Source organism: Ranitomeya imitator, chromosome 3 (assembly GCF_032444005.1).
Source record: "Ranitomeya imitator isolate aRanImi1 chromosome 3, aRanImi1.pri, whole genome shotgun sequence".
Classification (NCBI taxonomy): domain Eukaryota; kingdom Metazoa; phylum Chordata; class Amphibia; order Anura; family Dendrobatidae; genus Ranitomeya; species Ranitomeya imitator.
In genome coordinates, this window is record NC_091284.1 from 496,416,863 (window position 1) to 496,443,567 (window position 26,705).

At 44.4% G+C, this 26,705-nt stretch overlaps 1 protein-coding gene across 2 annotated transcripts in view; it reads right to left on the reverse strand.

Moving 5' to 3' along the window:
• Positions 1-26,705, reverse strand: part of TGFBRAP1 (transforming growth factor beta receptor associated protein 1) — a 91,631-nt gene that overhangs the window by 37,612 nt on the left and 27,314 nt on the right. For both annotated transcript variants that reach the window (XM_069757639.1, XM_069757640.1), the window contains exons 5-8: positions 25,578-25,660; positions 23,690-24,031; positions 19,336-19,393; positions 9,411-9,554 (exon numbers count right to left, since the gene is read on the reverse strand). In XM_069757639.1, coding sequence (XP_069613740.1) covers positions 9,411-9,554; positions 19,336-19,393; positions 23,690-24,031; positions 25,578-25,660 — 627 coding nt within the window. The remainder of the gene's footprint in view (positions 1-9,410; positions 9,555-19,335; positions 19,394-23,689; positions 24,032-25,577; positions 25,661-26,705) is intronic.

Here is a 26,705-nt window from a genome sequence, read left to right on the forward strand (position 1 = left end):
ATAGAATCATCATACTGTGTATAGGGGAGCTGTGGGAGCCTTATACTGTGTATATGGAAGCTTTGAGCTCACCATACTGTGTATAATGAAGCAGTTCATGAGGGAACTTAGGGCATATTATTAAATGTAAAGTGGGCACTTAAGCATTACTGTATTGTTATAGTGGCGCTCAAGAGTATTGTGACCATCAAAGTTGCATATCGTCACAATATGGCGGTAAAATCAATGTTCGTTTTTGTATATAGATTTATTTTCAATAACAGCGCGGTCATATTCTGAGGTTCCAATATATTCACAATTAGAGTGCGCAACCATAACTGTAATCAGGGTTAGCTGGTTAGTGGCCCACTCAGATGTTGAAACCCTAGCTACGCCTCTGCCTCCGTGGGATATTAGTTGTGATTTTAGGTTGATCATTTTTAGGTTTTTTTGTTCTCAACATATTGCACTATGTAATGAATAAAGATTTACAACTGGAATATTTCATTCAGTGATATATAGGATGTGGAATTTTAGTGCTCCCTTTAATTTTTGAGCAGTGTATATTCAGCTCAAAAAAAGCATTCATTGGTGTACAAAAACGCACGTAAAACACATACAAAGAACGCATACAAAACCACACGTTTTTTCTGCATCGTTTTTCCTGCCAAGAGATGCCGAAACCTTGCAGAAATTTCTGCAAGCAAATACTTAATGTGCGTACATAGCCTAAAGCTGTTGCAGTTTTGACGCAGGTATGAAATAAAAGGCTATAAAAGTTAAAGTCGAACAAATCCTGGAAGGGATATTTCTATCTCAGCCTTTCATGCCTGAGAAAGGTAAAAAAGTCTATCCAAGCCTCAACAACTGGAGATGGAGCTACGGAAACAGCTGGAGCAGGTGAACTATTGAAGTAGGATAGTGAAACAGTGGAGCTCAGTTGCTCTTGGCTTTCCATAGCTCCATCTCCAGTGATGAGGCCTGGATGGAGTTACTACAGAAAATATGGAACCACAATGCTCTCATCATTATAGTTATACCATAAGGAGAGTACACTGGTTGCACACCTATTAGGCAATTTGTATTTTTGACGATTGCATTTATTTTTAAACAACTACTATGCTATTGATCAATTCAAAAGATGAATAAACCTTAATATTTAAGAAAGTAAAAGTGCCGCTTTGTCTTTCTTAGGAGAATATCTGTGTGTGAATAATTAGGTAACTGTTAGTGTGTATAATTATTACACAACTAAATGAAAACTTTTTTTCCCCATCTCAATTGTTTTTTTACTTCTGTTATAATGAGAATAATAAGGAAAAAACTCAAAATATACAAAAATACATTAAAAAAAAAAAAAATCTCAGTGACCAATATGGGCCGGTTTCACATTTGCGGTTGTGTCTGCAGCGTTTCTTCCACATATATCCGCATACGTTGTGTATTACTATATTTAACATTAGGGATGTATGCGTCTGCGATCGTTTGCTTTTGGCCGCGTTTGACGACGCATGCGTCGTTTCGTCGTCTGCGGTTTTGCGCGGAAATGCTACATGTAGTAATTTTTAGAGGAATCAATTTGCCGGCTATAAACGTATGCGGTCGATTGCGTAAGGAATGCGCCAAAAAAACGCATTGCTGTCTATGTGAACGCATGCGTTCACAAGCACATGCGTTTGCTTGCGTTCGTGAACGCATGCATTGCACGAGAGAAAAACATGTCTAGACACTGATAAGCCACCCCCCACATACAAGGTGATAAAGGACATTTGCAGGTCACTACTCAGCAGACAGCCAAGCAGAGCAGACAGACCACAGTACCTTTGAGAAAACAAGCCTCTGAACAATGTGAGTATATCCTAGCCAATGCCTTTATTTTCTATTTTCTGTTTCTATATGTCCTAATTTCTGCCATTTCTTTCTTTCTGCATGCATCAGAATGTCTTCTTCTTCTGATGAGGAGCAACGTCCTGGGCCTTCTGAAGTAGAACATGTCAGTGAAGTGAGTACTCGCCTCCTCAGATTGGTAAGTATTCACTGTCAAATCTACACATATGACAATTTTTTTGTTTTCATTTTTTTTAGAACACTTCTTCTACTGCGGCAGAGACTGGGCAGGAGCAGCGGAGTCACAGTCGGGTGGCAAGGCGGCAGAGTGTACGTATACAAGGCTGACTGCTGTATCCTCACGGTTGTATTCTTTAATCTTCCTTTCTGTACTTTAGTCCAGAAGAGAATTGAAAAAAAAGTGTTTTCTTTCTTTTCCTTATGTTAATGTATCCAACATTAATGTCTTTATCTAATTTTTAGGTTCCAGAACGGGATGAAGACCTCATAGAAAATGACCTCCTCATCTCCCTGGTCCATGAGCGAGTCCCGTTGTGGGACACCCGGGATCCACTGCACTCAAAGTGACAATCCGGCGCCTATGGAATGAGGTGCCCAAAGCGATGTGGGATGGCTGGAACAACGCCCCGACTCGGGTCTGAAATGCATTTGGTAAGTATTGCACTGCAGTGTGAAGCAGCAGAGACCTTGGCCGTGCTCACAACAACTCTCAGGAGTTTCTCTCATCACACACAGTTGTGTGAGCACGGGCAAAAGTCCATTTTATGACCATTATGTTTTTTTTTTTTTTTTTTTTTTTTTTAACAGTGGCAAAAGTCAAAACACGTTGGTGTTCGATGAAGGACCGCTTCAACAAGCACCTGCGTCAAGAGAGCCGTGTTCCCAGTGGTTCAGGAGCAAGGATCCGAAAGTACAAATACCAACGTGTTCTGGCATTTTTAAGACCGGTCCCTGCCCAGAGAACGTAAGTATTTATCCCGTGCATTAGGTTGTGTTGTATTGCCATAATCTGCATGTTTCTAATCCACTGGAGTTGTCGTCTGTTTAATTTTTGGTATTAATTTATTTTTTCCTTTTTTCATAGCACATGGAGCAGTACTGTTGGCCCAGGTTCTGGAGCGGTCCTTCATCAAACAGCCACGGACCCGTCCCAGCCATCCAGCAGCACTGCAGCAAGTGGGCCTGCCACACAAACTGGGGACCAGGAAGCTGGTCCATCAGGTCTTCCCCTTTCCCAGTCCTCTGCCACTGCCCCTTTTTTTGGGCTCCTCCCGGCAGCGGCAGAGGGCATTGGACAGGTCCCTCATGCCCGAGTTTTTGCACTTGAGCTCGGTTTTTCACAAAGGACTCAAGGCTTTGGGTGACCGAATGGATATTTCCCATAGCCACATGAATACACGTATCCAGGCGGTCACTAAAAACCTTGACCAAGTAAAAGCCGACCTCCAGTGGCCAGCACATCATTTTTTTAACCAAATTGAGCAGGGCATGTCGGAATACCTTACTCCTGATCTCCAGCTTAGTGTCATGCAGGCCTGCAATGCTGCTTACGTGCAGGCTATGCAGCAGAGTCGGTATTTTCAGCAGACAGTGGCGGCATATCCACCTGTGCCTTCACTGTCACGTTTAACCTCAATGCCGACCTCTGCTGCATACCACTGCATGGCCACCTCTATTCCTAGCACTGCCGGACACCAGTACAGCACCACCACCATGCCGAGTGCTGTTGGACAGCCCACCGCCACCACCATGACAACCGCTGCTCCTGCTTGGACCTCCTCCATTGACACCACGATGTAGCAGGACCCTGGCATGGCCTTCCATACCGCCACCACCACGATGCAGCAGGACCCTGGCATGGCCTTCCGTAATGCTACCACCACGATGCAGCAGGACCCTGGCATGGCCTTGCGTACCGCCACCACCACGATGCAGCAGGACCCTGGCATGGCCTTCCGTACCGCCACCACCACGATGCAGCAGGACCCTGGCATGGCCTTCCGTACCGTCACCACCACGATGCAGCAGGACCCTGGCATGGCCTTCCGTACCGCCACCACCACGATGCAGCAGGACCCTGGCATGGCCTTCCACTCTACAAGCACTATGGACTCTGGCATGGCTGCACGCTCTACGAGCACTATGGACTCTGGCATGGCTGCACGCTCTACGAGCACTATGGACTCTGGCACAGTGCGGCCGGACCCTAACAGGTCACCCACCACGATCATGCCACGACAAATGAGTCCTCTGAGGCTTTCCAGAACCCGGCAATCCCAGAAAGGGAAAAAAAAAACAAAACAAAAAAACAGCGAACTCTTAGTATTCCTCCCCCTTCACCTCCCAGTGTGTCTGTAATGTCAGGTTTGTCGCACCCATCCAGTGCGTCTCAAGCCTCTCATGTGTCAAGCCCTATCCCCGAACTACCAGACCCCTCAAGTTTCATTGCCCCTTCTCCTGCCACCCCTGCGTCGTCCACTGTTAGCCAGGCCTCACTGCTTCACACCCCCCGTTTACATCACTCTACCCCAAGCAGGCGCAGTTAAATTAAAAGTTTGTGTAAACAAAAATAAATAATATTTTTTGCCCCCAATTATGTGTGGTTTATTGTGTCTTTCGCCGCCGTCAACACACACCATGCACCGAACACTTAATTTTTTGGCCACATCATAGCTCCAGTAGTTAGCAAATAAATAACTGCAGCTTTGTGTGTCTTTAGTATAGTGATATGAGATGGGCCAAAAAAATAATTCATGTATTGTCTCCATAATCTCTTCCTTTAGTCTGTGACTAGTGTTGCAGACTGAAGAGAAAATGGCGGAAATACAATGCAGAACTATACTCAACAGGTCAGGTGTCCAAAAACTCATTAGTTAGGACACCTGACCTGGTGAGTAGAGAACTGCCTTGTATAACCTCCATTTTCTCTTCTGTGTACGTAATATTCCACACAAAGTGAAGGAACGATGGTGGTCATACACGGCATATCTATGCTCACCTGTACATGTGTCAGAAATAGTGAATTCATGAGGCTGTTATATGTGCATCATGAATTCATTATTTCTGACACCTGACTTGATGAGTGTAGATCTGTTTTGTATGACAGTCATTGTCTCTTCAGTCTGTGTCCAATGGATACTGCAAAACAGAATCAGGACGCAATGACGTCAACAAGCTTACCACTAAGCAACATGGCTGCCGTCACACTAGCAGTATGTGGTCAGTGTTTTATATCAGTATTTGTAAGCCAAAACAAGGAGTGGAACAATTAGAGGTAATTTATAATATTAACCTAACTAGCACCTCAGCCTTTAGCACCCACTCCTGGTTTTGGCTTACAAATACTGATATTAAATACAGCCCAAATACTGCTAGTTTGAGGACAGCCTTGGTTTCTAGAGGAAATACATAGGAGACACGGTCAAGACAACAAAAAATAAAGTTTATTAAGGAGAAATATTATTAATATTTAAGAAAATTACTGGTACAGATAAAATTACAATAGGACATTTACACAACATTGTCCTGCCATGACACACGTCCAATATCAGAATCAAAAAAGGCGGCAAATTGGTCCCGCATGTGACCAACTTCAGCAGTTGACCGCAGCGGGTGATGCTGGTAATCGGACAGTGGGTGTGCAACTGGTTCATCCAGTTCAATGTTGGGTCGCTCCTTAGCCATAACGTAATTGTGCAGAACCAGACAGGCTTTGACCACCTCGTCACTGTCTCCATTTTTAGATTAATGGCTGATGCAAGAATGCGCCATTTTGAGACTAGAATGTCAAAGGTACACTCCACTGTTCTTCGGGCCCTGGTCAGCCTGTAGTTAAAAATCCTTCTAGTGTGGTTCAAGTCCCGACTGGAATATGGCTTCAGTAGTGTTGTGAATTCTGTGGCTGAGTTCACTTCTGTGGTCACAAGTGGTATTGCAGTCTCTGGGCTTCCTCCCTCAGGTGTTTTGGTGAGCTCGTTGGCTGCCTTGCTATTTAGCTCCACCTGAGTCTGTCTTCCTTGCTCCTTGTCAATGTTCCAGTGTTGGATCTGAGCTACTGCATCTTTCCTTGGGCCTGCTGCTCTGCTAGATAAGTGCTTCTAGTTTGTTTTCTGTTTTTTTCTGTCCAGCTTGCTATTGTCTTTTGCTGGAAGCTCTGAGAAGCAGAGGGGTGCACCGCCGTGCTGTTAGTTCGGCACGGTGGGTCTTTTTGCCCCTTTGCGTGGTTTTCGTTTTAGGGTTTTTTGTAGACTGCATAGTTCTCTTTGCTATCCTCGCTCTGTCTAGAATATCGGGCCTCACTTTGCTGAATCTATTTCATTCCTACGTTTGTCTTTTCATCTTGCTAACAGTCATTATATGTGGGGGGCTGCCTATTCCTTTGGGGTATTTCTCTGAGGTAAGTCAGGCTTGTATTTCATCTTCAGGCTAGTCAGCTCCTCAGGCAGTGCCGAGTTGCATAGGTAGTTGTTAGGCGCAATCCACTGCTGCTTATAGTTGTGTGAGGATAGATCAGGTACTGCAGTCTACAGAGATTCCACGTCTCAGAGCTCGTCCTATTGTTTTTGGTTATTGCCAGATCTCTGTATGTGCGCTGATTACTGCACGCTGTGTTGCCTGATTGCCAGCCATAACAGTACAAGGAGCCAGGAAGACAGACTCAGGTGGAGCTAAATAGCAAGGCAGCCAACGAGCTCACCAAAACACCTGAGGGAGGAAGCCCAGAGACTGCAATACCACTTGTGACCACAGAAGTGAACTCAGCCACAGAATTCACAACACAGTAGGTTTTCACACATCTGAAAGGCCTCATCCCCAACCATAACAAATGGCATCGGTGGACCTTGAGTGTTGGGGAGAGGTTGTGGCCTTGGAAAATTAAAATTTTTGCCATACATACGGCCGCCCATATCAGAGTTCTTAAAAGTCTGGGAATCGTTGCCATGGCCAAAAGCTCCAATGTCCACGGCGATGAAGCGACAGTCCGCATCGGCTATTGCCATGAGCACAACTGAAAAATATGTTTTTTAATTGAAGTACTCCGATCCTGTTCTGGCTGGTTTTATAATGCGGATGTGCTTTCCATCAACCGCTCCCAAACAGTTGGGGAAATCACACACACTCCAGAATTTTTCCGCAATTTCAAGCCACATGTCCAAGGTGGGTAGGTGTATAAACTCATCCCGGAGTACATTCCACAATGCCCGGCAGGTGTCCGCAACTATTCCGGACAGTTTGGATATTCCAAGCCGGTATTGGAAGTGGAGGGATGATAAACTCTCTCCGGTTGCCAGAAATCTGTAAGAAAAAAACCCATTTACAATCTATTCTATTTATGGGGTGATTACGCTAAAGACAGAAAGGAAAATAACCAAAAAAATACATGTCAGAACACCCAAAATTTGGACTGTCATTGGTTTAGATTTGGAACGTACCTTAATGTAACCAGCAGACGTTCCTCGGGTGGAATCGCTCTACGGAGCTGGGTGTCCTGTCTCCGTCTGGTTCCTTGGACACAAGCAAGCAAATCCCGCAACGAGTCTTGCGACATCCTTGTATATTCTTGGAATTTCTCCGGGTTGGCATTAAGCTCGCCATACAGCGCGTGATAGGCTCCACGTCTCTCACGTAATTCAATAATGGGGTGTCTCCAAAAACGCCTACGCCGTCTCCTTCTCAATCTTTCGCGATTTCTGTCTTGCTCCCAAGCAAGCACACAGGCAAGAAACAGCTTGATGCTTAAATCCAGGTTGAATTAAAAGCTCTCCATGCGAAGATCCATTATGACACAGCATACATGAGCAAAATCTGAAGATTTCAGCTGTTCAAGGGTCTATATATAGAGATCCCATAATACACGCCCTCTGTAGTCCCATTGGCGCTGTCTGGTTATCTAGATTTTTCTCCTGTTAAATTTTTCACCCTGCGCACAAAAAACGCAAACGCAGTAAAAAAGCATAGAAACACGTACAAACGTGGCGTTTTTTAACCGCATGCGTTCCCCGCATGCGTCTAAAAAACGCCGCGTTTGTACGTGTTTCTATGCATTTTTTCCTGAACTTGCGGATGCGGATTAAACGCTGCGGATTCTAACGCAAATGTGAAACTAGCCAGAGCCACCCTTCTTTTCAATAACAGTGAGCTTCAGTCATTGTATCCCCAAAGCCCCTGGAGAGCGGTCACATCTGCCGATGTGACAGCTCTCCATGGAAGATTGTCGTGGGACACTCGTTATTACACAGATTACATCAGTTCAAGGAGTATACCATTGGTTTATTATTTTTTATTTTTTTTTTTCCGGTGATCAAGGGCTTTGGGGACTAGCTGTACACTCCCTGACAGAAGTTATGTCGCTTATCCATGTTATGTAAATAAAAGCTTATAACCTGATGTTAAATTGATCAATTGGTTGTATAAATTATTCTTTTGAAAGCTGAAACCCTCCGAAATGTGGTTTAGGTTAAGAAAATAAATTGGCATCAATGCAGAAATATTGATCAGTTAATGGACACAGAATGGTCAGATTTTGGCAAGACAGAAGTTTCGGAGGGTTTCCGCTTTCAAAAGAATAATTTATACAACCAATGGATGAATTTAACGTCAGGTTATAAGCTTTTATTTACATAACATGGATAAGCGGCAGAACTTCTGTCAAGGAGTGTATGGTGAGTATATATTGTATGTTGTATGTACTGTATGTCTGTGTGTGTATGTGTGTTTTTTTACACTTGAACACAGTACCGGATGATGGGACTACTGCTGTCCCATCATCCGGCTACCTGTTACTGTAGCAGGCATAGCCGGATGGGAGTCCCATCGGACGATGCCTGACACACACAGCCACGCACACCCACACACACAGACTGACACAAACACCTGCACACTGCCGACACATCTTCTCTGCTCACACACAGTCTCCGCCCACACTCTCTTCCTCCTCCCGATCTGCAGCATTTCTCGCAGGCACATCCGCAGCAAAACCGCAGATTTTTTTTTAAACCTGTGGTTTTGCTGCGGATTGCCCTGACGCAATGGAAGTCAATGGATGCAGAAACGCTGCAGATCCGCAAAAAGAATTGACATGCTGCAGAAAAAAAAGCTGCAATTTTTTTCTGCAGCATGTGCACAGCAAATGTCAATTTCACATAGACTAACATTGCTTGTGCACCACACTGCGGATTTGCTGCAATTCCCCGAGTACAAAAACATTGCGGATCCGCATCAAAATCTGCAACGTGTGCACATAGCCTTAGGCCATACCCTCCCTCATTACACAAATACACATCAGCAGATCTGCTTCACCCAAAAAGAATTCAAGTTTATACAGCTTGAGTTGCAAAATATGTAGAAAAATGACAATACGGTCAAAATACTCACTTGCCTAATAATTGTGCAGACCGTGTAAAGATTTAAGATGCTCGTTAAAGAGCATTCCTCAAAACATTAATTTCACAATTATCTTGCTGTGTAAACAGGGTTCCGATCACCTGATGATTGAGCAAAACGCTCACTGATGGGTAACAAGAGTACTTCTTGAGCATGCATAAAAAAACCTACTGCCTTAACCCAAGCCAAGAACCACAAACCTGCTCACTTTTCTGCATAACCCAGTCTGCATATTGCCACACCAGATGCTGGTCTTTGGAGAAAGTCAGAAAGTCCACAATATACTCAAACAGGTCTGGCCGAGTGTTGTCTTCAAGCTCACCGTTCACAATTCTTACCCAAATCTGTAAGAAGGGATAAACAAAGATTTCTTCTTAAAAACGCTTATGTAAATATAATGCTTTATCCCTTTAAGAACTGATCGATTTTTTTGTTTTTGTGCTTTAATTTTTCCCTCCCTCTTTTTCCCAGAGTTATAACTTTTCTATTTTTCTGCTGATAAAGTCACATTTTTCATACGGTGTACTGGAAAATTTGAAAAAAATGGGTTTTTTTTATCAGCAAAATGTGCATACTTTTTTTTTAATGTAAAGTGTCAAAAAAATAAATAAATAATAATAATAATTATTATTTTTATAATATATAATTGTCTAAGGGTCACTTCCGTCTTTCTGTCTGTCTGTCTTTCTGTCTGTCACGGATATTCATTGGCCGCGGCCTCTGTCTGTCATGGAAATCCAAGTCGCTGATTGGTCGTGGCAAAACGCCCACGACCATTGCCACGACCAATCAGCGACGGCCATAGTCTGGCAGCGAAATGGCCGCTGCTTTAGTGCCCTACAGTCCGCGCTGAGCGCTCACACAGGGTTAATGCCAAACGTTAAGGGACCGCGGTGTAACGCACTCCGTTACCGCAGCTAGTAACCCTGTGTGACCCACTTTTTATTCCGACGTGGCGTGCTGTCCTTGGCAGTGTAAGCGGCTGGTTCCGGTGCCAAGGATGCTATGCGAGAAAGACCTGCCATGACGTCACGGTCATGTGACCGCGACGTCATCACAGGTCCTGCGCTCATACCAACCCTGGGACCGGAAGATGCCACGTGCACCGCACACAGGCGCCAGGACTACAAGGGGCCTTCGGAAGGTGAGTATATGTTTATTTTTTATTTTAATTTTTTTAACCACGCATATAGCAATGTGGGCACTATATACTACGTGGGCTCTGTTACATACTGTGTGGGCTCTGTTATATACTACATCTCTGTGCTATAGACCAGGGGTGTCAAACTGCATTCCTCGAGGGCTGCAAACAGGTCATGTTTTCAGGATTTCCTTGTACTGCACAGGTGATAATTTAATCACCTACACAAATAATGAGTTGGTGATTAAATTATCACCTGTGCAGTACAAGGAAATCCTGAAAACATGACCTGTTTACAGCCCTCGAGGAATGCAGTTTGACACCCCTGCTATAGACTATGTAGCTGGGCAATATACAACATGACTGTCCAATATACTACGTGGCTATGTTATATACTATGTGGCTCTGCTATATACTACGTCACTGACCAATATACTACATACAGTAGCTCTGCAATACACTACGTAGCTGTGCAATACACTATGTGACTGTTATATACTACGTGGCTGTGCAGTATACTATGTGCCTGTGCAATATACTACGTGGCTCTACAATATACTACGTGGCTATGTTATCCCCTTCATGACCCAGCCTATTTTGACCTTAAAGACCTTGCCGATTTTTGCAATTCTGACCAGTGTCCCTTTATGAGGTAATAACTCAGGAACGCTTCAACGGATCCTAGCGGTTCTAAAATTTGACCAGCGATTTCTCATTTTTACAACGAAATTTACAAAACCATTTTTTTTAGGGACCACCTCACATTTGAAGTCAGTTTGAGGGGTCTATATGGCTGAAAATACCCAAAAGTGACACCATTCTAAAAAATGCACCCCTCAAGGTACTCAAAACCACATTCAAGAAGTTTATTAACCCTTCAGGTACTTCACAGCAGCAGAAGCAACATGGAAGGAAAAAATGAACATTTAACTTTTTAGTCACAAAAATTATCTTTTAGCAACAATTTTTTTATTTTCCCAATGGTAAAAGGAGAAACTGAACCACGAAAGTTGTTGTCCAATTTGTCCTGAGTACACTGATACCTCATATGTTGGGGTAAACCACTGCTTGGGCGCACGGCAGGGCTTGGAAGGGAAGGAGCGCCATTTGACTTTTTGAATGAAAAATTGGCTCCACTCTTTAGCGGACACCATGTCACGTTTGGAGAGCCCCCGTGTGCCTAAAAATTGGAGCTCCCCCACAAATGACCCCATTTTGGAAACTAGACGCCCCAAGGAACTTATCTAGATGCATAGTGAGCAGTTTGAACCCCCAGGTGCTTCACAAATTGATCCGTAAAAATGGAAAAGTACTTTTTTTTCACAAAAAAATTCTTTTAGCCTCAATTTTTTCATTTTCACATGGGCAATAGGATAAAATGGATCCTAAAATTTGTTGGGCAATTTCTCCTGAGTACACCAATACCTCACATGTGGGGGTAAACCACTGTTTGGGCACACGGCAGGGCTCGGAAGGGAAGGCGCGCCATTTGACTTTTTGAATGGAAAATTAGCTCCAATTGTTAGCGGACACCATGTCGCGTTTGGAGAGCCCCTGTGTGCCTAAACATTGGAGCTCCCCCACAAGTGACCCCATTTTGGAAACTAGACCCCCCAAGGAACTTATCTAGATGCATATTGAGCACTTTAAACCCCCAGGTGCTTCACAGAAGTTTATAACGCAGAGCCATGAAAATAAAAAATAATTTTTCTTTCCTCAAAAATGATTTTTTAGCCTGGAATTTCCTATTTTGCCAAGGGTAATAGGAGAAATTGGACCCCAAATGTTCTTGTCCAGTTTGTCCTGAGTATGCTGATACCCCATATGTGGGGGTAAACCACTGTTTGGGCACACGGCAGGGCTCGAAAGGGAAGGCACGCCATTTGGCTTTTTAAATGGAAAATTAGCTCCAATCATTAGCGGACACCATGTCACGTTTGGAGAGCCCCTGTATGCCTAAACATTGGAGATCCCCCACAAGTGACCCCATTTTGGAAACTAGACCCGAAAGGAACTTATCTAGATGTGTGGTGAGGACTTTGAACCCCCAAGTGCTTCACAGAAGTTTATAACGCAGAGCCATGAAAATAAAAATTATTTTCTCAAAAATGATCTTTTAGCCTGCAATTTTTATTTTCCCAAGGGTAACAGGAGAAATTTCACCCCAAAAGTTGTTGTCCAGTTTCTCCTGAGTACGCTGATACCCCATGTGTGGGGGTAAACCACTGTTTGGGCACACGCCGGGGCTCGGAAGTGAAGTAGTGACGTTTTGAAATGCAGACTTTGATGGAATGCTCTGCGGGCGTCACGTTGCGTTTGCAGAGCCCCTGATGTGGCTAAACAGTAGAAACCTCCCACAAGTGACCCCATTTTGGAAACTAGACCCCGAAAGGAACTTATCTAGATGTGTGGTGAGCACTTTGAACCCCCAAGTGCTTCACAGAAGTTTACAACGCAGAGCCGTGAAAATAATAAATACGTTTTCTTTCCTCAAAAATAATTATTTAGCCCAGAATTTTTGATTTTCCCAAGGGTTACAGGAGAAATTGGACCCCAAAAGTTGTTGTCCAGTTTCTCCTGAGTACGCTGATACCCCATGTGTGGAGGTAAACCACTGTTTGGGCACACGTCGGGGCTCAGAAGGGAAGTAGTGACTTTTGAAATGCAGACTTTGATGGAATGGTCTGCGGGCGTCACGTTGCGTTTGCAGAGCCCCTGGTGTGCCTAAACAGTAGAAACCCCCCACAAGTGACCCCATTTTAGAAACTAGACCCCCCAAGGAACTTATCTAGATATGTGGTGAGCACTTTGAACCTCCAAGTGCTTCACAGACGTTTACAACGCAGAGCCGTGAAAATAAAAAATCATTTTTCTTTCCTCAAAAATGATGTTTTAGCAAGCATTTTTTTATTTTCACAAGGGTAACAGGAGACACTGGACCCCAGTAATTGTTGCGCAGTTTATCCTGAGTATGCTGGTACCCCATATGTGGGGGTAAACCACTGTTTGGGCACACGTCGGGGCTCGGAATTGAGGGAGCACCATTTGACTTTTTGAATACAAGATTGGCTGGAATCAATGGTGGCGCCATGTTGCGTTTGGAGACCCCTGATGTGCCTAAACAGTGGAAACCCCTCAATTCTAACTCCAACACTAACCCCCCCCCACACCCGTAACCCTAATCCCAACTGTAGCCATAACCCTAATCACAACCCTAACCCCAACCCTAACCCTAAGGCTATGTGCCCACGTTGCGGATTCGTGTGAGATTTTTCAGCATCATTTTTGAAAAATCCGCGGGTAAAAGGCACTGCGTTTTACCTGCGGATTTTCCGCGGATTTCCAGTGTTTTTTGTGCGGATTTCATCTGCGGATTCCGCACGGTATTTTCCGCACCATGGGCACAGCGGATTTGGTTTTCCATAGGTTTACTTGGTACTGTAAACCTGATGGAACACTGCTGCGAATCCGCAGCGGCCAATCCGCTGCGGATCCGCAGCCAAATCCGCACCGTGTGCACATGGCCTAATTCTAAAGGTATGTGCACACGCTGCGGAAAACGCTGCGGATCCGCAGCAGTTTCCCATGAGTTTACAGTTCAATGTAAACCTATGGGAAACAAAAATCGCTGTACACATGCTGCAGAAAAACTGCACGGAAACGCAGCGGTTTACATTCCGCAGCATGTCTCTTCTTTCTGCGGATTCCGCAGCGGTTTTACAACTGCTCCAATAGAAAACCGCAGTTGTAAAACCGCAGGGAAATGCGCAGAAAAAACATGGTAAATCCGCCATAAATCCGCAGCGGTTTAGCACTGCGGATTTATCAAATCCGCAGCGGAAAAATCCGCAGAGGACCAGAATACGTGTGCACATACCAAAACCCTAACCCTAACCCTAGCTCTAACCCTAACCCTAGCCCTACCCCTAACCCTAGCCCTAACCCTAGCCCTACCCCTAACCCTATTCTAACATTAGTGGGGAAAAAAAAATTCTATATTTTTTTATTGTCCCTACCTATGGGGGTGACAAAGGGGGGGGGGGGGGGGTCATTTATCATTTTTTTTATTTTGATCACTGGGATAGATTATATCTCAGTGATCAAAATGCACTTTGAACGAATCTGCCGGCCGGCAGATTCGGCGGGCGCACTGCGCATGCGCCCGCCATTTTGGAAGATGGCGGCGCCCGGGGAGAAGACGGACGGACCCCGGCAGGATCGGTAAGTATGATGGGGTGAAGGGGGGAGCACGAGGGGGGGGGAAAATCGGAGCATGGGGGGGGGTGGATCGGAACGCGGGAGGGGTGGAACGGAGCACGGGGGGGGGGGGGGGGGTGGAACGGAGCACGGGTGGGTGGAACGGAGCACGGGGGGGGTGGATCGGAGTGCGGGGGGGGGGGTGATTGGAGCACGGGGGTGAGCGGACAAGAGCACGGGGGGGGAGCGGAGCACAGGACGGAGGGGAGCGGGGCAGTGTACCGGGCAGATCGGAGGGCTGGGGGGGCGATCGGTGGGGTGGGGGCACATTAGTATTTCCAGCCATGGCCGATGATATTGCAGCATCGGCCATGGCTGGATTGTAATATTTCACCCGTTATAATAGGTGAAATATTACAAATCGCTCTAATTGGCAGTTTCACTTTCAACAGCCAATCAGAGCGATCGTAGCCACAAGGGGGGGGGGGGGGGAGGAGTCAGTCTGGGTGCGGAAGTGGATACTGCTGAATTTATTATTTTTAACCAGAGGAAGCCAATGGAGTAAGGAAAAAAAAAAGAAAATAGACAACCGCTTTTCATAAGAGAGTTTGTCAAATCCCATGCAATCACAGATATTTGTTATTGTCGGTAAAACTATAATCAATTCTCTACTATAGGCAGGAAATCTGGCTGCTACAAGCTTGCTAATGTTTCACACCTGGCAACTTCCTTTTTCTTTCATATTGATTTCTCTAAAAATCTACTAAAATTACCGTACATGCAATGGAGGGTCAGCAGAAATATGTCACACAATTTCTAACTGTACACATTTGATATGGTGCTGCAATATTCCACACCGTGCACTGGAGAAGTCACACTTGTATGTACAAATCATGCATATAATCTAACTGCAGAAATCTGAAGAGGTCATTAAAATTCGTTACATACTTCTAAGGTATACATCTCTGTTTACTATGTATAAAGCCAGGAGGAACCTGATAAATCTAAAATATAACCTTTATTTGTCTCCTTTTAAAATAATTTCTAATGGATAGAACAGTAAAAAAGTGCATATAGTGCTCAAAATAACCAGTGCTCAGTAAAAAATGGTTTGATCGCACCACATCAGTCGTTTTTCCAGGAGCATCCTCATGTACATTTGCAGGGAAGGGAAAAGTAGACAATAGCTATGCTACCCGGTCGTGCCCCTGTACTGCTCCCGTCCTGACAAGGACAGTCCCCAAGTCAGGCTAAGTTTTGTACCCACCACAAACAAATTACTTTCCCTACGCGTTTCCTCTCCCATAGGGGAGATTCCTCAGGGGAACAGAAAAAACAGGGGTATGCATGTAATACGATGTTCTATTTAGGGATATTAAGCCCCTGCATTGGCAGGTGGCTCCTATGTGTCCAGTGCACCTGGCTTCCAGTGTGGACTATGGTATGGTGAGATGCATACAGGGACCGCACTCCCTAATATAGTCTCTCCCCCTCTCAATCCTCTGGGTGGCCAGACATGTCAATGTAATGCATGATGGGGATATGAAGGCCATACAGTTTATGGGTATCGAGAAAGTGAGACCACCAAGAAGAGGGGGCGAATTTGACAGGATTTTGCTCCAAAAAGAGTCTAGGTGGATTTTTCGCCTCCAGACCTGCTATCCGCAGGGTCTGAATGAGCAATTGAACTACAGTTGCTTTCTTTGAAATCAAGAGGGGTTTACAGATTTTATCTCCTTCTTTGGTGGTGAATAGGCTAATAGGTTGGAGTTTGGTCTGCGGTCCCTTGGGAGCTTTAAGTCATTAAAACAGGATGTGTATTATCCATTGGGATTTTTGGGTTATCAGCCATTGCCATACCCTAGAAATATACATTTTTCTCCGACCCAATTTTAGGGGGGAATAAAGGGAATTTTTTTTATTAATATTTATCTAGAGGGACTTCTTTCCCTTTGACTAGCCACCCCCTCTCATGGCTATATCTAAGAATATTCCGGCATGGCGGCCTTTTTTCCTTTACTAAAAAATAGTGGTATGTTAGTGTCTGGTACCAATATGGTGATCGGGGTTATCAGGTCAGGATATTGACACATATCTTTTATTACTATTGACACAAAACCTGCCTACGGAGCGGGTAATAGCAGGATGTCTGCATGCGCACTGAGGCAAAAACACTGGGAACCTGATGTGCCTGCCTGCAGAGCGTGCAAGTGCGGGGGAAAAAGGACGCATGCGCACAGCCATGACAGATCGTAGTCATGGTGATGGAGACGCAGGCAGAGGACGGAACTTATCCCGGGTGGGTACTGTGCAATAGCGGACATAATGGGTACTGTGAACCGGAAGTGAGGGCGGATCCAATGGTGGCGCATAGTCCGCATGCGCGGTAATGGAGACCGGCTCAGCATCCGGATAGGCGTCCACATGGCAACACAACGCCTAGAACACCGGGTAAAAGAAGCGGCCATAATCATTGGCCGGAAGTGAGGTAGGACGCCATGTAATTAGGATTGAGAGGGGGAGAGACTATATTAGGGAGTGCGGTCCCTGTATGCATCTCACCATACCATAGTCCACACTGGAAGCCAGGTGCACTGGACACATAGGAGCCACCTGACAATGCAGGGGCTTAATATCCCTAAATAGAACATCGTATTACATGCATACCCCTGTTTTTTCTGTTCCCCTGAGGAATCTCCCCTATGGGAGAGGAAACGCGTAGGGAAAGTAATTTGTTTGTGGTGGGTACAAAACTTAGCCTGACTTGGGGACTGTCCTTGTCAGGACGGGAGCAGTACAGGGGCACGACCGGGTAGCATAGCTATTGTCTACTTTTCCCTTCCCTGCAAATGTACATGAGGATGCTCCTGGAAAAACGACTGATGTGGTGAGATCAAACCATTTTTTACTGAGCACTGGTTATTTTGAGCACTATATGCACTTTGTTACTGTTCTATCCATTAGAAATTATTTTAAAAGGAGACAAATAAAGGTTATATTTTAGATTTATCAGGTTCCTCCTGGCTTTATACATACTTTCTATTAGAGGACCTTATAGGGGTACCATATCTGGATACACCCTAGTATCTGGCTATTTTTGTGTTGATCTCTGTTTACTAAATGGTTGTATGGGTTGTTCACATGATTTTTTAATTCATTTATGGAATTTCTTAAGTACAGTGACAAGTGGACAAAAATGGGCCCGACAAGGGTATTATCATCTAAGTGAGGACTAGGCAATGCGATCACTTTATAAGTCGGCACTGTTCTGACCTCCGGAACACCCACTAATTCTGAGAATGAGGAAGCCACAGCATTCTTTCTACAGCAGCTCCCCAGCATCCATTATGCAAAGAATTGCACACAGCCCCAATCATGAGAGAAAAGGAGTAGCCGCTAAATACCAGCTCTGCTGCCAGGTCATTCCCAGGCCCAGTAGAGTCCCAGAGGTTGGTGATGGCATTGCTGGGAATACCCTTAATGGATCCGTGCACTGGATTCCTATTAGGTATATACTCACCCTCGGACGCGCCCTGCTTCTTTCCGGCAGCCTTCCTTCCTAAGAATCAGCCCTTCCAGGACCTTCGGTGACGTCGCGGCTTGTGATTGGTCGCGCGAGCGGTCACATGGGCGGCCGCGCGACCAATCACAAGCCGCGACGTCACCGCAAGGTCCTGGAAGGCTGATTCTAAGGAAGGAAGGTTCCCGGTTAGTACCAGGGCGCGTCAGAGGGTAAGTATGGCGATATTTTTTATTTTAATTCTTTATTTTACACTTAAATCTGAATATCTTAAACATATCGGGAATCGGTATCGGAATTCCGATTCCAGATTCAGAAGACCGCCGACTTCATGGCCGACCCCACACAGGGGTCGGGTCGGGTTTCATGAAACCCGACTTTGCCAAAAGTCGGCGACTTCTGAAAATTGCCGACCCATTTCGCTCAACCCTAGCGGCTGCCATTGATTCCAGCTAATTTTGCGTTCAAAAAGTCAAACGGTGCTCCCTCCCTTCTGAGCCCTGCCATGCGCCCAAATAGTGGCTTTCCCCCACATACGGGGTATCGGCGTACTCAGGAGAAATTGAACAACAAATTTTGTTGTCCATTTTCTTCTGATACCCTTGTGAAAACAAAGTTTGATTCCAAAGTAAATTTTTTTGTAAAATGTTCATTTTTTCCTTCCACATTGCTTTAGTTCTCGTGAAGCACCTGAAGGGTTAATAAACTTCTTCAATGTGTTTGTGCGCACCTTGAGAGGTGCAGTTTTTAGAATAGTGTCACTTTTGGGTATTTTTGTCATATTCACACCCCAAACTCACTTTAAATGTGAGATGGTCCCTAAAAAAATAGTTTTGTAAATTTTGTTGGAAAAATGAGAAATCGCTGGTCAACTTTTAACCCTTATAATGTCCTAACAAAAAAAAAATTTTTTTTCCAAAATTGTGCTGATGTAAAGTAGACGTGTGGGAAATGTTATTTATTAACTATTTTGTGCAATATGACTCTCTGATTAAAGGGCACAAAAATTAAAAATTTGAATTTGAAATTGCAAAATTTTGTATTTTTTTCAAAATTTCCTTTTCTTCATAAATAAATGCAAGTCATATCAAAGAAAGTTTACACCTAACATGAAGTACAATGTGTCATGAAAAAACAACCTCAGAATCAGTGGGATCTGTTGAAGCGTTTCAGAGTTATAACCTCAAAGTGCCAGTGCTCAGAATTGTAAAAATTGGCCTGGTCATGAAGTACAAAATTGGATGTCACTAAGGGGTTTATTACCTACCTGCACAGCAGCGGCATCCTGCTTGTTGTAGTGATACAATAGACCAAGTGCAAAGTACCTGAAACGCAAAAAATATGAACACGTTCTGTTATATGTAGTTATATTTATGGTAAAACTGGCACAGGTGTTGGGTACACTGGTCCTGACCATGGCACCTACGTTTGCCCTTATTCTACATGGATTTTCTGGAAAAAACAAACAAAGCAGTTTTGCTGAACTTGAACCAGACTCCCATCAGATAGAACTTTCTAATGTTCTTTCTCGTCTGATTTGGTCCAGTTCCGTTTGCTTTGTGTCCATCAAACTCCTCTAAATCACACAGTAAATTCAGCACTTGCTCTTCCCTGGATCCCAGTCTCCCCCATGTACATAACATAGTAGATATCACACACATGTATCAGCGCATGTCCCAGGTTTTGTACTGCACTGGCATATTCCTAAATCCTACAACCAGATGGTGATCGACATGATGTACAAGGTGTGGGCATCACCGCTACGTGCCATGATTGTCAGCAGCAGTCATGATGTCACCTCTAGACTGGAGGAGAGGTAAAGAGGCAGTGCTACACCTGGGGACGGTGGGAAAAGCATATTTTATATCTTATAAAGTGGATAAGCTTAAGGAACAACAAAACTAGAAAATCACTATAAGGGCAATACAATGGTGTCACTGCAGGTTTGATGTCTGGCTATTATATTTATCAACCTGACAATAACGAGAGAAACCCAGGAGCAATTTTCATTATGCTCAAGGAAATACTCCTCCCATACTGGCTCCTGTGATCTTCTAATATATAATTGCCTAGAATACTACTTCCTGCAATTTGTGCCAACTTCCTGTCCGGAGCTAATGTCCGGAGCTAATGTCCGGAGCTAATGTCCGGAGCTAATGTCCGGAGCTAATGTCCGGAGATAAGTGACGTCAACAGTGTCCAGTGTCTGATTGGTTGCCGCCTGCTGCGAGCGACCAATCAGAAACGTGCCGTACTGTGACACACTCCGCCCGCCATTTTGGTGTGATTTTTGAATTTTTACCTCACAGCAAGTTTCTACTGCGTGGAGGCGGGCCCAGTGACGTTGCTCTTCAAGCTCCTGCCGAATTTCGTCAAAAAAATGATAATACCATTTACCAAAACTATATATATTTAGTTGTGAAGTGGTTCAGTGACATTTTCACACCAATTTTGATCTTTTGTTTGGTGTTTTCTCCATATACTGCCTATTATTTTTGTTCTTTCTTACTATTATTTATTACTGGTAATTGTATTATTCTTACATTTGAATAAATAAAGTATATATGGATTCTAGACTCCCGATTCTTTAGAATCGGGCTGCCATCTAGTTATACATAAAAGTCTCACTATTGCTCCAATTTCTGATCTCCTCATATATGGCCAATTTCACATTAAGTGCAAATACGCTTTGATCCAACAGAAAAGAGAAGCGAAAAGTTCATTTTGAGTAAGATATCAGATTTGGGGGGGAAAAAAAGCCTCAATTGCAAACTGGTTCTGATACCACCTTTTAACAAGTCTTCACATTGAATTATTGGCGGCAATCATTTCACAGAATCCAATCCATAGGCAACACTGGGGCTCAGTGGTTAGCAGTGCAGCCCTTGCAGCACTGGGGTCCTGCAAAGAGTTTGTATTTCCTCTGCGTGTTTGCGAGGGTTTCTTCCGGGTACGTCCCACACTCCAAACACATTGTGAGTTCCAATGGGGACAATAATGAAGGTAATGGTGATGTGTAAATTTATGGCGCTATATAAGTGAGTAAAATACAAAAACCGGCTATGTTAATAATCTGTCACCGCTGGACCAGAGCCCTGAGAACCATCTCCAACCTGACGGCATCTGCGGCTCTTCTTCAGAGTAGCCTTAGGTACTAAAGGTACCTTCACACTAAACGATATCGCTAGCGATCCGTGACGTTGCAGCGTCCTGGCTAGCGATATCGTTCAGTGTGACACACAGCAGCGATCAGAATCCTGCTGTGATGTCGTTGGTCGGGGCTAGAAGGCCAGAACTTTATTTGGTCGCTGGCTCTCCTGCTGACATCGCTGAATCGGCGTGTGTGACACCGATTCAGCGATGTCTTCGCTGGTAACCAGGGTAAACATCGGGTTACTAAGCGCAGGTCCGCGCTTAGTAACCCGATGTTTACCCTGGTTACCATCCTAAAAGTAAAAAAAAAAAAAAAAAACGCTTCATACTTACCTTCCGCTGTCTGTCCTCCGGCGCTGTGCTTTCCTGCACTCACTGTGAGCACAGCGGCCGGAAAGCAGAGTGGTGACGTCACCGCTCTGCTTTCCGGCCGCTGTGCTCACAGCCAGTACAGAGAAGCACTGCGCCGGGGACAGACAGCGGAAGGTAAGTATGAAGCGTTTGGTTTTTTTTTACTTTTACGATGGTAACCAGGTTAAACATCGGGTTACTAAGCGCGGCCCTGCACTTAGTAACCCGATGTTTACCCTGGTTACCGGCATCGTTGGTCGCTGGAGAACTGTCTGTGTGACAGCTCTCCAGCGACCAAACAGCGACGCTGCAGCGATCCGGATCGTTGTCTGGATCGCTGCAGCGTCGTTTAGTGTGAAGGTACCTTTACTGTAAAAGTGGCAAGTGTTGATCAGGTTACAGATTGGGAAGCTTGATCTATTGGGTCTGACAAGCTCTGCTACATTATTTATCTGCCTTAGTGCTAAGTAAACTAACACTAGTAAGGAATCTGAGCTTTCATAGTCTTCTCTATATTCTTGTCTGATTACAAATGGAGAGTTTACCCAAAATTCTCTTGTGTTTTTCTCTTTGTTGGTTTCCTTTCTATTATACACGTGTCAAAGTGACCTGAATGTTTCTATCAGAAGATAGCAAGTCATTGTAACACCTTAGTAACTAAGCATTCAGGGCTTAAATGTCCAAAGACAGTGTAGTATCTTAGTTTTGGTTTATTGTAGAATCCTTTTAAATCAGTTTGAGAACCACTTCCTGTCTAAGGATGACAAACTGCCCAACTGTAGATGTGTGCTAGGCCAGAAATATACCACGCGTCACATGCCTGTACAGCAATGAGAATAGGTGTCCCGTATATTGTTCAGTGGTTCCCCATGTTACTAAAGACGTTTTCTACTTTAAGAAAAGTGGACCTCAAAGGATCTTGGAAGGAAAATTAAACCCAAAGCTTAGGACTCAATGTTATAACAGTAACGGTGATGGTTACGTCAACAGTGGGCATCACTAACACAGCCAAGCACTGAGCTCAAAGACTGTTCTGATGTAAAAACCATCAGAAGAAGGTAAAGATGACCAGCCTTTCTATTATACAACGCACACCTTTTCATGTAGCTGAAGCTAATCGTGCATATGGAAGTTCTAGTTCTATGGATGGAGGAGAGTGTGTATCATGAGATTGACCCTCTGTGACAGCGCATGATAAAAGAAACTGCGGGGCAGCGCTTCTCCAGTAATCAAAATGGTGCTAGACGAGTAAAGAAGATTCATTTGTAAGGCTAGGTTCACATTGCGTTAATGGGTTAACGCTAACGGACTGCGTTGCATGGCAAAATTGTCGCAATTAACGCCGTGCAACGGGTCCGTTAGCGCACCCATTGACAGCAATGTGATTTTTCTCTGTAGCGCATCGCTAGCGCATGCCATTTTCGGCACGCACTAGCGATGTGCCGTTATTTTGTGACGGACCTCGGATGCTGCTTGCAGCATCCGAGGTGCATCCGAGGTCCGTTCCTCGCTAGCGCAGATCGGGGGATCTGCGCTAGCGGGAACTACAAACGCGACCCCTATAAAGACATAGCGTTAGCGCAATCTGCTAGCGCTATGCGCTAAACGGATTGCTCTAACGCAATGTGAACCTAGCCTAATGCCAATAATAAAAATTGTCCCACCACTAAATCAGCCGGTGATTGAATGAGCCACCTTCCTCACCACTAGTTTGGGGACAGAGGCGTGCTTCTACTCATGAGCACATTTTTATTCAGATACACCCATTACAGCTTGAACAGAGGAACAGCCAGTGTTAGGGAATCTCACCATAGAGAAGATTTGGTGCAGAAATTTCTGTGACTCTACCGTTCATTTGAACTGGTTTTGCTCAAATTTATGTGAATTCCACTTATTGAAACGTTGTTGAGAGTGGCCGAAAAAATTATGGTGCAAAATAGGTGGGAACCATAATTTGCTTACGGAAATGAAAACAGGCTTTAAGTTCTAATGTTTTGCCCTAGGGAGTAAAAGCACAGGCTCTTATATGTAAGCGTTAGAGTCTGCAGCCCCATAGTCCTAACTGGACAGTTTCACATATTACGCCGGTGACTAACGACCATCTGCACACCACTTACTTTTTGTGCTTCTCCAACCAGACCGCACTGTCTGACACTTCACAGGAATTGTCCGAGACCAACAGATCCAACAGGCTCTCGTGATCCACTTCGGCATAAAGTTTTAGTAAGGCAGTATCTACATCTTCCTGGTAGCCATTTGCCACTTCTGTGCTGCGGATTTCACTTAAATAGGACATGAGAAAACGTTTGCAAGTAGCAACTTTTTCCTGGTCTCCCCGTGTCAGCTGATTAAGGTCGGCATATTCATGCAGGGGAGGATGTGCACGGATAAATGCAGAGGAGGATGGTAGGAGAAGGGGGTAGAGAGAGATGAGTTCCCGGATGTCAAGGTGACTGCTTCTGCAATACAAAACAAAACACATCTAACAAAAAATTGAATATATTAAAGGCAAGAACATTTTGCAATTTTCAGAAGGATTTGGAAGGTTTTGTCACATTGTTAATATCTGAAATCTCTAATCAGGGTCAAAGGGGTTTAAAGGGGTTGGCCATATCTTTATTTTATCAGATGTGTTGAGGACCTGATTCTGTCATACTTATTAAAACCCCTTCATGACATGAGCAGTACATGTACTGCTCATTTCGTGTCTCCCCCTTTGATGTGGGCTCCGGCGTTGAGCCCACATCAAAGTCGAGACATGTCAGCTGTTTTGTACAGCTGACATGTGCGCGCAATAGCGGCGGGTGAAATCGCGATTCCCCCGCCGCTATTAACCTGTTAAATGCCGCTGTCAAATGCTGACAGCGGCATTTAACCGTCGCGTGGCCGGAAAAGAAGCGCATCGCCAACCCCCGTCACATGATCGGGGGTCGGCGATGCATCAGGATGGTAACCATAGAGGTCCTTGAGACCTCTATGGTTACTGATGCCGGCCTGCTGTGAGCGCCCCCCTGTGGTCGGTGCTCATAGCACACCTGCAATTCAGCTACATAGCAGCGATCTAATGTTCACTGCTATGTAGCTGAGCCGATCGAGTGGTGCCAGCTTCTAGCCTCCCATGGAGGCTATTGAGGCATGGCAAAAGTAAAAAAAAAATGTTTTTAAAAATATGAAAAAAATAAAAAAATATGAAAGTTTAAATAACACCCATTTCGCCCCATGCAAAATATAATAAAAAAAAAAAATCAAACCTACACATATTTGGTATCGCCGCGTTCAGAATCGCCCGATCTATCAGTAAAAAAAAAGCATTAACCTGATCGCTAAACAGCGTAGCGAGAAAAAAATTTGAAACACCAGAATTACGTTTTTTTTGGTCGCCGCGACATTGCATTCAAATGCAATAACGGGCGATCAAAAGAACATATCTGCACAAATGTGGTATCATAAAAAACGTCAGCTCGGCACGCAAAAAACAAGCCCTCACATGGCCATATTGACGGAAAAATAAAAAAGTTACGGCTCTGGGAAGGAGGGGAGCGAAAAACGAAAACACAAAAATGAAAAAGGGCCGCGGCATGAAAGGGTTAATATACAGATATGTCCGGTTCTCGTCCTGCTCCTGTTACCGCAGATTTCCTCACAGACTGCACAGATCTATCCATAAAATGGCTGCTGGTAGAGGGTCACGTGACCAGATCGCTTCATCAGTCTTCTCCAATAACAATGCACAAGGGAAAGATGGTTTTCAATTGGAGGAACCCGGTGGAAAGAACAGGTCACGTGAACCTCCACCAGCAGCCATTTTGTGGACAGGAGATCTGTGTAGTCTGTGAAGGGAGGAGAACCTGGAATACTTATATATAAGTAGTGAATTCCCCCTTTTATCTTTCACTTTCAGTTTCTGACAGGGCAGATGACTATACAGCCATGCTAATCCAATACGGTGTCACCTAATTACCTCTGGTACTAACATCACATTCTGAGCAATTACAGCTTATTTACCTGAATAATTCCTTTGCTTCTAAAAACTGAAGCTGTGCAAATTGTATAAAGCCAGCCTGTTGTAGTATTCTTCTATACATGACCTGTGGAGAACAAACACTGGTTACTGAGCTTGTAAGGCAAGAAGATGCATGTGACTGCTACTGCATTACTAATATTACAATAATAAGAAGCTATGTACTCATTCCAGTACATACATACAAAACAAAAGCTTTAGGCAGGTGTGGAAAAAAATGCTGCATAGTAAAAATGTTTTCAGAAATGGAAGTATTAGGCTATGTGCACACGTTGCGGATTCTCTGCGATCCGCAGCGTTTTTTGCGGTGCAGAAACGCTGCAGATCCGCAATTGATTTACAGTACAATGTAAATCAATGAGAAAAAAAAAATGCTGTGCACACTTTGCGGAAAATCCGCTGCGGAAACGCTGCGGTTTAAAAGAAGTAGCATGTCACTTCTTTTTTGTGAATCTGCAGTGTTTCTGTACCCATTCCATTATAGAAAACCGCAGGGGTAAAAAACGCAGCAAATCCGCAAGAAAAGAGCAGCAAAGACGCACAAAAAACGCTGCGGAACCACACAAAAAACGTGACAAATCTGCAGGTGCGTTTTCTGCTAGGAGAGGCAGAATCCGCACCAGAAATTCCTAAGGCTAATCCGCAACGTGTGCACATAGCCTTAGTCATTTATTTTTGGTCGGTTATCAAAATGCAAAGTGACTTAATAAAATAGACACCAAGAAATGGGCAACATTGAGGACAGTAGATGTACTAGTCAGCCAAGGAAAATTAGTGCAGCAGATGAAAGATATATCATCATTACTTCCCATCGAAATCAAAAGATGTCCAGCAGTGCCATCAGTTCAGATCTGGCAGTAAGACTCTGCTACATCGATCTACTGGTCTGAGAAGTCTGGCCGAAAGTGGTCTTCATGGAAGAATTGTGGACAAAAATCATAACTTCCACATGGAAACAAGACTCAACCGTGCACAAAAATAGAAGAACTGAGATGCAAAAAAATGACAGCAGGTGCTCTGGACTGATGACACAAAACGTGAAATATTTGGCTGTAACAAAGACAGAAGAAGAATACACACCTTCAAAATATGGTGCTGGACAGGGATGTTAT